General features: G+C 39.7%; 1 protein-coding gene across 3 annotated transcripts in view; it reads right to left on the bottom strand.

Annotated features, from left to right (window-relative positions):
• The window catches only part of Ptprg (protein tyrosine phosphatase, receptor type, G), a 684041-nt gene that overhangs the window by 205726 nt on the left and 464465 nt on the right, over positions 1 to 13850 (bottom strand). For all 3 annotated transcript variants that reach the window (XM_013010502.1, XM_013010503.1, XM_013010504.1), the window contains exon 5: positions 2260 to 2355. In XM_013010502.1, the coding sequence (XP_012865956.1) occupies positions 2260 to 2355 (96 nt within the window). The remainder of the gene's footprint in view (positions 1 to 2259; positions 2356 to 13850) is intronic.

Here is a 13850-nt window from a genome sequence, read left to right on the forward strand (position 1 = left end):
GCTGTCTAAATAAAAGTCTCTCCTATTTCTTATTACCTGTTCTCTATTTTGTGTCCACAGCCTAGCAAGGCAAAATTTACCAGAGTACCTAAGAAATGAAATACACATTGCGTGTCTTCATATACAAGCTAGGAGCCATATGCTAGAAATACATAAAGAAATTTTTTTTAATCTAGATTTCAGAGTATTTTGGTGCTTTGCCTGCTCTAGACTCTACTTGGTCTTATATTTAACAAGTATATATAGAATTACCAATCAAAACTCAAACATATTATACCAAGGATGACCTACAAAAGTGGGTTTGGTTGGTCTGGGCTGAGAGGAGTATGACAGAGAAGGTGGGGAGCAGAATCTCAGCTAAGTGGAAAACAGCATGTATAAATAAAGGAGCTAACAAGAAAAGAGGAAGTACTTATGTGATAGTAGTGTTGTCAAGGACAAAAGAATAGAAGGTTACAAAAATCTAAGATACAATCATGTCATCTTCCACCAGGGCAGTGCCATAACCTGCAGTGTAGGATGCTCACAATATCCTGCTCATGAAAAGAAGACATTGGTATCATGAGGTCTCCAGCCCAAGACACAGATGAATACATATAAATATACAGTATTTTGCATATACCAACTGTGTCTACTGTGTACTTGGAACTACAAACAAGGGACTGATTTAATCACAACTATCATCTTCCTGATGCATTTGTTCTTATTCCCATTTGGCAGATGAGAACACTGAGGCTGCAAAGTTTAACCACATCAGCATTATGTAGCTGCAAGGCAGAAGAGGTGGGATTCAAGAGCAAATATTTTCTCTTTCATCAAATCAACTCTTAAAATACTATGTTCTATGGTGTTTCATCAATGTCATCACAGAAGAAGATTCTGTTGAAGAACAATGGGTCAATCAGCCTAACACAGAGCATAAATAACCAAAATATTTGACCATGCCCCCTAGAAAATAATACATTTTATAGTATAACCAGTATAAGTCCAGAATGCAAGATTGTGTATAAACTAATTCATCATGTACTAAAAACATTTTGATCCTTACAGCATGATATATGTCAATATTTCCCCTACTTTATATAATTGGATTTAATTTATTTTAGAAATGCTGGTTTAGGGCCACTGAAATGCTTTCCTGGCATACTGGTAGAATAGAGTCCGCTGACTTGAAAACTGATGCTCTAACTTGATGGTACTTAGAATACTGAGCTTTTCACATATACTCTCCCACAGCATTCTTTATACAAGCAAAGTGAATGGATGCAGATTGTTTAGAGGGAGTTAGAGGTGAATGGAGAGACTTGCCTGCTAAAAAGAGGGGGAAATTAACATCCTCCAACTGAATGGCATCATCTCAATGACAAAGAAGCTGGTCCCAAAAGGCAGATGTTAAAGGCCTACCTTAGAGGAGGCAAGGATATCTTTTTCCCCCCTTTGTTAGGAATATATCACTAGAAAGAGGGGCACATGTGTGTAGTGTTTTTAGGCAAAATTTTAAGACCAGGAAAAACAACAACATCAAATCATAGCCTATTGCTTGGGTTGTTTTCCTTACAAAACACAAGCATGTCTCCTATAGGTAACCTGGCCAAGGCACACAACTCATCTACCTTGCTTTAACTTGATTTGACATATTAAGCCTGGAGAGGATTATCTGAGGCAGGATAGACAGTTTCCATTCTATATGCAAAATCTACAATAAGCTCTGAGTGATAATCAATATAAGCACATTAAAAGAAGAAGAACTGATTAGTTTGTGGACATACTAATTCAGAAAGAGTTTCAGTAAGAACTTGTTACCATGAGGACTTGGAGGAGAGAAAGAAGAAGGGATCTCCCTCAAAGAAGTGACTGATGTTATTGATTAATCTAGATACAAGAAGTAATGTCAAATTTTAAAGTTGCTAGAAAGAAAACCACCTTTAAAAAAAATTAGTCTCTTAATATGCTGGAGGAACCTGTTCAAAACGCTTTAACAGCAAAGTAACTTAGATGATAAATGTGCTCTTCAATCTGTGCACCAGACAAGTAGCAATAAAATCAGAATAATTCATGCAAAAATTTTCATTATGTTTCTAAACATACTTATTTACATTTTAAATCACACATTAGACAATATGAAATATCTTTCATTCAGACAGGTGTGAACTAGAAAACAGATGCATTCATTAAACATGGAACAATCCGGCGAATTACTAAAAAAACAATGCTCTGAGAAACTCTCTGCTTGAAGTACTTCAGCCACTGTTAACTTACTTGGAAAAATATGGCCATGGCTCCAATTATTCTGTTCTCAGAAATGGCGGTTTGAAAGCTGTCAAAATCGTCAGGATTGTAAAAGAAAATCTGCATCTGTAAAGACAACAAATTAAAAAAAAGCATTAGAAAAATTTTCATATGCACACGAAGGTAGGCAATAGTAGAGTGGACTTATCTTCCCACAGTACCACATTAATCATGTATTTAGACATTTCTGTTGCTAAAATATTTGCAAGTAGACAGGATAATAGGTCATTTTACTCCTACTTATGAAGGATGCATCACATTCGCTGTAGAAATAAATAATACTAATCTCTCCTTATCTACTACAAAGATCAGAGAGAAATTTCCCCCCAAAAGAAGCAAAATTTTAAACACCATTAAATATCTCAGTGTAGAAAATAGCCTATGAGAGTATCCATTTGTCAACACATAAACGAGGACACTGTAAGAAAAGACTTGTATACAAGTGGAAAATTGTGAAGAAGCTTGTTAGTAGCTTGAAGAGACAGTCCAAAGGGCTAATGCCAGTCAATTCACAAAGAAACCCAATGGCAATGATAATAGCAATGGTTTCCATTTGACAGGGTGTAAAAATCCATTCCCTTCCTTCTGTCACTTAATGCTTTTAACAAGCCTGGGAAGATATGGAAGAAATGACTATACTTGGCTAGAAGTGGGAAGGGGGGGGTGAAGGGGGGGGTGGGACACAACACAATACTTCAGGAATTGGATGACAGCAAGTCGTGGAAGATTGAACAGCAGAGAGACTCTATTTTGGGTACTCCCATCCCTACCTTAAATCCTTTCTTTTACACCTGGTTAGAGTTTCTTATTGAAATAAACAACACATAGATAGATCAACTTAAAATCACTACACAGTTTCAATGCTTGAAAATATCTTCTTACTTAATAAGCACCCAGAAAACAAAAGGAGACTGCAGAGCATACCCAGAGGACTGAGTGATAGAACAACAGTTCCTCACCTATTTCCCTACAAGCCTGCAGGCAAGATATCATCTGAGCCTCAGTTTACTTGCATATAAAGACAGGTATTTCTACTTGGAGGGTGGTTGTGAGGATCTAACATGTCAGTGTAGTGCAGAGCACTGTGCTTCTATCTCACCAGCCTTTGTCACCACCATCATCCTATAGCAAGGTTAGCCTTTAATAGACACCTTAAAATTCCTAGGTGAATGGGACTCCATTTTATCCTTCAGTATGAATGACCCTACTACTTAAGAGAAAATCAGATCTGCTACACTGTGAGTTCCTTTCACAACTTCTGTTTCCTCACTTTTCTAAATAGCACCATGATTTTTTTGTTTGTTTGATTTTTGGTAACACAGTGAAGTAAGGAAGTCAGGTCTGGCCATCGCCATATTGGCCACATGGTGGATGGTAGGGTCTGACATCTTGTCTACATGCTGTGAGAAGGGACACCCCCTCCTCCCCCATCACCTGCCTCCCAGGTAATGGGCATGCCAGACCCCTGGAGGCAGGGGCAGGCACTTAGCTGATGGGTGACTGAATCTGTCAGTCCAGTGCATGGGACTGGGAATTTCCTAAGCATCTGCCCCCTGCACTGACCTATTTAGACCCAGACCAGCCTAGCCATGGGGACTCCATGCCAGGTGTGGCTCTGTGATTGTGTCCTGTCTCCTGGCTCATCTCCAGTCATCATGGCCTCCCAATTCAGCTCTCCATTGGAGCTGAACTGGCTTGTTGGTATTGTTTTTGTTCTTTCCTTCCTCTTTAGCATGTTTCCTAGCTGTGTTATGTGTATTTGTGTGCTGCAGGCCTTTGTAACAACTGGCAGCCTGCAGCCTAGCTGGATAATAAAGACTCCAATATTATACATTTTTAAATGTGGCTTCTGGGATGATTTACCTTACAACAGTAGGTCCTGGGTATTGCAGGTGCATGGTTCCAAGGGAAGCATCATTGAGGAAAAACAAAATCTTCAGGATGCTTCAAGTTGAGTGAGTTAAAGTTATTTATACTAGGTGCTGGTGGCTCATACCTGTAATCCTAGCTATTCAGAAGGCTGAGATCTGAGAATCACAGTTCGAAGCAAGCCTGGGCAGGAAAGTCTGTGAGACTCTTTAATTAACTATCAGAAAACTGGAAGTGGTGTTGTGGCTCAAAGGGGTAGAATTTTGAGCAAAAAATCTCAGGGACGGTGCCCAAGACGTGAAGTTACCCAAATTTACTTATATTGTATGTACCATGGATCTAAATACATTGAAGCCACATAGACTAGACTATCTTACTGTCACAAAAATTATTTCTGTACGTATTATTACAGCTCACTTAGAGCTATATCTCATTTTACATACTGTAGATGCTTGATTCCTTTTTCCCATAATGTCATCTAATTTCTGCTAAACACATACCCTCTGATAACAAATCTAAAAATTTTACTTTATCACTTCAATTCAACTTTATCACTTCAACATCAACTTCAGCCTTACTTTGCAGGCACCATTTGCTCTTGGGGTAACAAGTTTTCACAAGGCTGACAGAGCTTTTCCACACTGAGCTGTGCAATGCATATGGGTGTTTAAAAATTTTTGTTTTTGAAATTTCTTGTGTTTTATTTAATTTTACTTTTACCATGTCTGGTCAAAATCCTGTGTGGTAAATCCATAATACATCCTAATGGAACTTTGGGGATTTGACCTTGACTTATCAATTCCTAGAGGGCAAAGCTAAGTCACAATTAGGTGAGGAACTGATGTATAGGCCAAAGATAAACAGAGTTTGGATGAACAGTATCTTAGAACATGTGGCCATTTGGACTCTAAAGGGTGGGTGGCGTTAGGTAGTTCAATTCAGAGCACTTTTCCATGGAAATTCTGGGATGGTATCTACACATACAGGAGATGGAAAAGGTAGAATCTTTTGGAGGATTTGCTTTTCAGAAAGAAAAAGATTTTCTTTCTTAAAAGCAAATCCTTTCACACAGGACATTGGATCCTCACTGATTCTGGCAGTTACTTAGAAATGTGTTACTTTTAGGTTCGGACAGCTTTAGACTTCATGAATTTACACTGAGAAAAATCCATCCCATGAAGTGCAGATTAAAACAGTTTAATACTAGGTGAATTGCTTTGGCTACAATGCTACTAAACCAAGGAAAGAAACTCTGCACAAGTATATTCAGAAAATTACACTTCACTGTTCCTTTTAAACATAGGTCCTCAAATTAAGTAGGTTCACGGAAGTCTGTGTTATACTTCAGCCCACAAATGAGGCCAGTGCTGTTTAACGCATCATGTCAATAGTGTGTGATACTTTAAGACCTCTTTAAGGACATTCATTTACAGCTAGGTAAATACATGTGGTTTTAGAAAATGTTTACATCCAGGCTCCACCCACCCAGATAATAAAACATCTCAAACAGAACAGTAGTGCAGGCAGGAAATATCAAATTTCCTTGCTATTTTTCTCACGTGGTGGTCTACTGAGTTAGTTCATATATCTAAATATACGAAAGTAACTAAGGAGATAAGGTTTTGCTGAGTGAAATGAAGTCTTGGATTTGTGTTGCCATTACTGATGAGTTAAAATTTGGACAGATGCTAGAAACCTCTTTTGTAAAGATATTTTGGCAGGTTTGGGCATGGCTACCAAGACTCTACATTTACTCTCAAAAGTCAGATCCCCACACACCTCCCTCCCATATCCCACAAAGTATATGTTCTTTCTAATGAGACGGATATGAACAATACTTAAAACTTAACAACTTTGCATGATGCAAAGAAGCCAAAATTTTTTTGAAATGTTGGGCAATCAAAGATCTAATATGGAAAAGTGCTGTGGCTCACCACTGTAATCCCAACCATTCAGGAAGCAGAGATGGAGAGGACAGTAGTTCAAGGTCAGTCCAGAGAACAGTCAATGAGCTCTCCATCTCAACAAATAAGAGATGAACAATGGTGGAGGCCTATCATCCCAGCTACTCACCAAGTCTAAATAGAAGGCTCATGGTGGGAGGGGGGGAAGTGAGACGCTGTTCAAAATTACCTAAAGGATAAAGTGGGGCATGCCCCAGTTATGAAAATACCTCCTTGCCAACCACAAGCTCTTGGGTTCAAACCCCAGCACCACAAAAACTTCTATTAATTTTTTCTCTATTCTTCTTTTACTAGCTTAATAGTTATGCCAGGTGAGGAGTACAGATTTCATTGTTGCCGTTCCACATTTGATTGCACTATTTTATATATTCTTTACATAGTATGTTAATCAGACTTTTGTCACCATGACAGATAGATGAGAAAAATAAGGTAAGGAGGAGAGATTTCTTTTGATTTAAGATTCAGAGGCTTCCACCCATCAGGCTGGGCTAACCGAGTGTGGGATGGTACCACAAATAACACATTCACAGCTGTACTTTCCAGTGTCCTAGGATCTTCCAATCAGGTTGACAGGCAAATCAACGATCACAACCCAATCTCTCCAATTATTAAAGTTTCCAAACTTTGCAACTATCATTAAGAAAGAAAGTAGAGTAGGGTTGAGAAGGATTCAAGAACTCAGGGAATGAGCTTCTTTCCAAGGGCAGGAATACTTGCCTATAATGGCTGCTCTGTGCAAGGCACAAGACGACTGATAAAGACACAGCCAAGCCTTAGAAAAGCTGGATGTTATTAGTAAGACAAGGTTAACCTTTGCTTTGAGTAAAGGTATCACAAAAAAGCCTAAGGCAATGAATAGATCTTGGTCAAGTGAGAAGTATAATCAGTGAATTCTAAAGTAATACAGAAGAGAAGAAAACTTTTTTTTTCCCCCTAGAAGAGGAACTTTATTCTCTAGGACCTTGGGCCTAAGTCAGCTCTCAAGTTTTTGTAATAAGGAAGGCAAGTGGAAACAAATCCAATGCCAGAGAGTCCAATGTCTTCTCTGCAGACTTACTCCATTTTCTCTTGAGAGATTCCAATTATACACACTCCCCATGCAAGGACTAAGAAAAAGCAGGAACATGATCCACAAAGAAATGTATTAATTACCTGATAAATGTAACTGCAACCCTTCTGTATAACACCTTTATAATAAAAACAAAAAAGAAAAAGAAAAAAATAAAAACAGGATGAATTAAGTATGATAGCTAAGTAGTAGCTATAAAGAATCTGCCCAGAGAGTGTGAAGCCCTGAGTTTAAACACCAGTACTACAAAAAAAGGGGGGGAAAAAAGCAGAGAAGAAGGAGAGGCAGGAAAGGAGGGAGGGAGGGAGAGATAGGGATGGGGGGAAAGGGAAGGAGAAGGGAGAAATGAAGAGGGAGAGGGAAGGGAGGGAGGGAGGGAGAAGGAGAGGGGGAGGGAGAATTAAGTAATGAATCAGTACATATTTAATTTAGAGGAAGTCAAGCTATGAATGGTCTAGTATCATTTCAGGAGAAGATGGGTGGCAGCAGATCATGCTTCTAATCAAAGCTACTTGGGAGGTTGAGATGGTTGAGATAGAAGATTCAAGACCAGCCTAAGGCAGAAAAAAAAATGTGAGCCTTCCTGTCAATGAAGAGCTGTACACAGTGGCGTGCAACTGTTAACCTACTAATAAAGCTAATATAGTGTGCCAAGGTGTGTGCCTAGGCAGGGAGCAAGACCCTGTCTGAAGAAGAACCAGCAAAAATCCAGACTGGAGGCATAGCTCAGCATCAACAGTGCTCACTTAGCAAGCACAAGACTCTGAGTTCAAATCTCTAGTATATAAACAAAAAACCATACATAGAACAACAGACCAGAAAAACTCAAAACAATCACAAGAAGGCAGTAGGGAACAGAACTTAAGAGGGAAAACATGGTTTTCTAATCATGGGTGGTGATAACCTGTAGGCAAACCAGTTCTTGGGCAACTTTTCTCTGTCTGTTACCACATTTGAAGAATAAAAGTGTGTTGACTACTGCACCAGTGCTTCCTGCCTGGAAGAATAGCTACTCAAGAAGGCTGAGATCTGAGCATCAAGGTTCAAAGCCAGCCTGGGAAGTAAAGTCTGTGAGACTCCTATCTACAATTGACCACCATAAAGCCAAAAGTGGAGCTGAGGTGCAAGTGGTAGAGCATTAGCTTTGAGCAAAAACAAACTCAGACAGTGCCCAGGCCCTGAGTTCAAGCCCCATCCAGTATCTGGTACACACACACACACACACACACACATGCACGCACGTACACACACACATACACACAGAGTGTAATAAAGAATAAGTAAAAATCTGAGCACAGTAATGTCTTTGAACAATTTGCCTTGGATGATGCCAGAACTGAGATCTGTAAAATCAGTACTCAGTCCAAGTTGATTTTTTTAAATTTATGGCGTACCTTAATTATTATTAAGCCAGATCACACATGTTCATCCCATCATTACTTCTAATCTTTAAATCTGCAAAAAGCATCATACAAGAAAACCCCTACAGACAAAATATAAGTCAGCCAGGTTCAAGTGTATATGGTTAGCACAAAGCAATTCATTGCAAATATTATTACTTTATTTCTTGGTGAATAAATAAGAGAATTTTTTTTGTAGCTTGAAGCAAGAATAGCCAGGTACTAAAGCCACAAACACCTTCCTGAAGGTGAATAAATAAATAAGAGAATGGGGGGAAGTGGGGGAGATGTTTGAAGAGATATGGACACTCAATGAACAAAGGGATTAAACCAATGCAGTAAATGCTCTGCACAGTAAAATATGGACCCAAATCACTGTGAACGGCAGGTGGCCCCAGATATGGTTCTAAGATTATACACACATAACTTGCTCTATAATCTACAAGAAACTCAAACATTTTAAAGCGTATACTGAAGAGGATCTATTCTTAGCTGTGAAGAAAACTAATAAGTGAAAATACATAATCCAAACATCGAGTAATATAGGAGGATAGTTTTAGGTTGCTGATAGTGGGGCTTGAACCAGGGCCTCGTGCTCTTGTTTGGCTTTTTTCTGCTCAGGTCTGGTGCTTTACCTCTTGAGCCATACCTCTACTTCCAGCTTTTTGCTGCTTAACTGGAGGTAAGAGTCTCACCAACTGTTCTGCCCAGGTGTCTCTGAACTATGATCCTCAGATCTCGGCCTCCTGAATAGCTAGGATTACAAGCATGAACCACCAACACCTGGCTTTGGGATATTTTCTGTATAAGTATTTTGTAGATTTGATTAATCATTAAGTCAGATTTTAGGAATCAAGCAGATTACCCTGAATAATACAGATGTATCTCATCTAATCTGCTGAAGGCACAAAGTTTCGCTAAAACAAAGGATTCTGCCTCCAGACTTCAACCCAGAAATTGTGTTCATTTCCAGTCTTCATAATCCAGCCAGAGTTACACAGAGTTATATTGCACCTTTTCCTTGCAGGCTTGTTCCCTAGAGAATGCAGCCCAACTAACACTCCTTTTCCTCTCTTGTTCTGCAAGGGATTAATGGTGTAGTTGGCCAACTTGGATAGTAAGTGATGAAGATCTGAGGGGAAGAGGCCATGGAAGCTGAAGACATTACTATCTCTATGGCTCCGTGTCTCCCATAGAAAAACAGAAGTCATACTCATCCTGAGACCGTTGTGATAAACCTACACAAATCATGCCTTTGTAAAGCTAGAGCAAACTAAAAAATTCTCATTTTGCTACAGCTGGAGATTAGTATCATTTTCCTGAAAGTGATACTAAAAGAAATGGGTAAATTAAGGTGAAACAGGTCTTTTCCTTGGCCACTTAGCATCCCAATGAATCATGTGGCAAGATAGATCAAAGAAACCCGTGGGTGGACTTAAGGGGCTTTCTTTGAAAAGGTATTTTTAGAAGAACCAACCTCCAAAGAATAGCAGGTACTTGCTACCTTTGTAGGAGAAGTAGCATTTAAGTAAACAGTTCCAAAGGCTTGCTTTGTATAATACCATTAATCACCCCGTGTATTACTTCCGCCTATCACTTGATTATCTTAACTACTTTAGAGCAGAAATCCAAGTTTTTAGAATAGAAGAACGTTAAGGCTACAGGATGAGTCATACAAATAGGGGTTGAGACACTTTGGGGAGTCCTTGCAAAAGTTTATTCCATTATAAGTCTATTGCTTGATTTTTCAGTATTTCTTTGACTCAGTGATACAACTGACTAATCATATAAATATTTAATCTTTGTACTTCTCCCTTAATAGGGAAGAGTTCAGGCTTTTCATTACAGTAGTAACTTGTGCTTTCCAGGGATTTACGATATGCTTTTTTGTTAATCAGCCTAAGGTTGGGTACGTGGGCATCTGAGCACATCATGACCATATCCCTTTCTAGCAAAGCCAGCAGAAACTAGAACTGTCCTGTTTAACAATAGCTATATGACCCATAGGGAATTAGCTGCCTTATATCCTCCTGGGAAAATGGAATAGAAAGTGTACTGATGACTTACAGGGAGGAGGAAGCACAAAGTGGAAGAAGGAGGGAAGTTTCATGAGGTAGCACAATGGCTACCTTCGTAGTGTGCTACCTGGGAAAGTCAGCCGCAGTGCTAGTTCAGTTCACTGATTTGGGTACTAATAACTACAGTATGAAAAGTTGATCCGTTGTACACTTACATCTGGGAATCTTCCTCTTTCTATATGATACTTCAATAGCAGATAAATAAAACGAACAAGATGAAAAAGGTAATTGGCTCAAAAACAGAATATGGTTGATTTTGCTTTCTTCTTCTAGATGCAGTCAATTTGACTCATCTTGATTAAGCTTACCTGCTTGGCAGAGCATGTTCTAATGACCAGCCAGGACTGTGAAGGATCACTCCCTGTGAAGGATCACAGGACTACAGGTGGGGATGGGGACCAAACACTGCTCGTCTACCCAGGAGCCAGAGTTTAGCAGAGATGCATCTAGAGGCCAGCCCAGGCAAGTTATTCCGACTGAATTTCAACCAGTAATTGAGGAATGGTGGCTCTGCCTATGATTCCAGATATGCTGGAGGGCACAGGTAGAAGGAGGAGGGACTGCAGCCAGTCTCAGGCAAAAAGCCCAAAACCTTGTATGAAAAATAACAAAAGCAAAGGGAGCTGGAAGTGGCACACCTTTTGTTTAGAAAATTCAGGGCCTTGAGGTCAAATTTCATGGCTTGAGTTTAAAAAAAAAACAAAAAGTTCAAATTTCAGTTCAAAAACAAAGAAACAATTTTTTAAAAAATGCCCCTTCCAAAACAATGCATTACATTAGTTAGGTCCTTCCCACTACTCTCAGGAGGAAAACTGTTATTTCCCCTACTTTATGTAAAAAGAAATGAAGGCCAAGGTACTAGCCCATATCTACCAAGAAACACAGCTGTCATCTGAACACGAACACTGCAGAGCCCTTACTACCACACATCCTGATGAGAATTCTCCTTAGTCCTGAGAACTGCCTACTATTCATTTCTAGGATATTATCTTGAAGCTTCTAGAAAATAGTATTTATTTATTTACGTAAGTATATTGTAGTACTGAGGTTTGAACTCATGGCCTTGTGTTTACAAGGCTGTAACTTTACTAACTGAACCATTCTACCAGGCCCATTTTGCATTGGTTATCATTAAGATAGGATCTTGCTTTATGCCTATGCTGGCTTAGGTTGTATTCTTTTTTTTTTTTTTTGATTGGCCATGGGGCTTGAACTCTGGGCCTGGGCACTGTCCCTGAGCTCTTCAGCTCAAGGCAAGTGATCTACCACCTGAGCTACAGTGCCATTTCTAGTTTTCTGGTGTTAAGAGTCTCATGACTTTCCTTGCCCGGGCTGGCTTTGAACCACAATCCTCAGATCTCAGCTTTCTGAGTAGTTAGGATTACAGGCGTAAACTACTGATGCCTGGCTTGGGTGATAAGCTTACTATCTGTGATTCTCTGCACTGCTGGGATGGCAGAATCATACCATGATACCCACTTACTAGTTGAGATGGAGTTTCAAAACTTCCATGGCCAGGCCAACTTCAAAACATAGTTCTCCCAACTTTATCTCCCAAGTAACTTGGATTAAAGGGTGAAGCCACCGCATCCAACATGCAGCGCAATGGTGGATGCTTTTGAGCCCCAATGGGAATACAGAGAGTCAGAAGTAGAGACATAATTGGTTAGCACTACCTTGTAGGGTACTTACTATGGGCATCTAGTGATGCTGCCAAACTACCCATATACACTGAGAGCATACACAGGAAGTAATTACCCAATCCCAAGTGTCAACAGTGCTGAGGATCAGATACCCCTCCTCCAATCTCACTGTCAAAATGCATATGGAAATGTACTGTGTTTCTCTTTCCTCTATGATGAAGCGGAGTGGGAGGAGGGGAGGAAAGGCATGTCCACTGTACTAGGACTCACAGATTGGAAGAGCACTTTGTCCCACCCACAAACCAGTTCCTTCTCAGCTTTCACCTATTCCTAAGGTTCCTGTTAGGACTTTCTTTGAACAATGCTTCCTTGAATGCGGAGTGATTGTGTCTATAAGGTCAGTTCTGGAAGGCACTGGAGCTCACGGCCTTAGACTTGGTGGATGGATATCGGAAGGCCCCCTGAGGTGCACGTGGAACTCATCTGTATTTCAAAAACAGGAAAATCACCACCATAGTATTTGTGCTCTTTGTAATACGAAACTTTTTTTTTCTTTTTTAAAGAAATTGCTTTGTACTTGGAAGTAACAGCCACATGATTCACCATGAAATGAAGTCTGGAAAATCATTTTGGATAAATGGACCTATAAATTCAATAGAATTTCCATGACAACACAGACTGTAACATTCAACCACAAATAAAAGGTTATATAAATCATTCAAAACCAACTAGGAGTCAGCAATCTGTCTCCCATTTTGAAATACAAGAAAGCTGAAATATAGTTTATATGTTAACGTACTCACTTAAAGTTCCCATTCCAGTTCTTTCCTTACTCTTAACATTGCATTTTCTACCCAAAACAGGTTTGAGGGGAATGTGTGTGTGTGTGTGTGTGTGTGTGTGTGTGTGTATGTGTGTATGTGGAGAAACACAGATGATGATGATGCCATAAATTTGGGATTTAGCTAAGTAAACGTAACATAGGTGTGGAGTTGGTTATATCTTTTACCTTCTTCCAGGCCAGAGCTTGCATGAAAACACAAGCGAAGCTATGGTACCCAGAAAACAGCCTGGAAAAGATTTATGCAAACCATTTCTGTGAATACACAGGCAAGACAACCTGGAAGCTTCCCAATTGCTTTTTGAGTCTGTAAACTTATAATATCATCACACACTCTAATGTCCTTAGAACAAACTGAGGCTTTTTTGTGTGCGTGCTAGTCCTGGGGCTTGAACTCATGGCCTGGGTGCTGTCTATGAGCTCTAACCTCACCCTGCCCCTGCTTAAAGATAGTGCTCTACCACTTGAGCCACGGCTTCATTTCCAGCTTTTTGGTGTTAACTGGAGATAAGTCTCACAGACAATTTCCTGGGCTGGTTTCAAACCTTGATCCTCAGATCTCAGCCTCTTAGATATCTAGGATTACATATATAAGTCACTGATGCCTGGCTAACAGGCTTTAATGTCTAGGTGGGTCAATCAATCTAGATGATCTGTCTTTAAAATAGCTATTTTCTCCACAAACTATCTCTTAACT

Source organism: Dipodomys ordii, unplaced genomic scaffold (assembly GCF_000151885.1).
Source record: "Dipodomys ordii isolate 6190 unplaced genomic scaffold, Dord_2.0 Scaffold12, whole genome shotgun sequence".
Taxonomy (NCBI): domain Eukaryota; kingdom Metazoa; phylum Chordata; class Mammalia; order Rodentia; family Heteromyidae; genus Dipodomys; species Dipodomys ordii.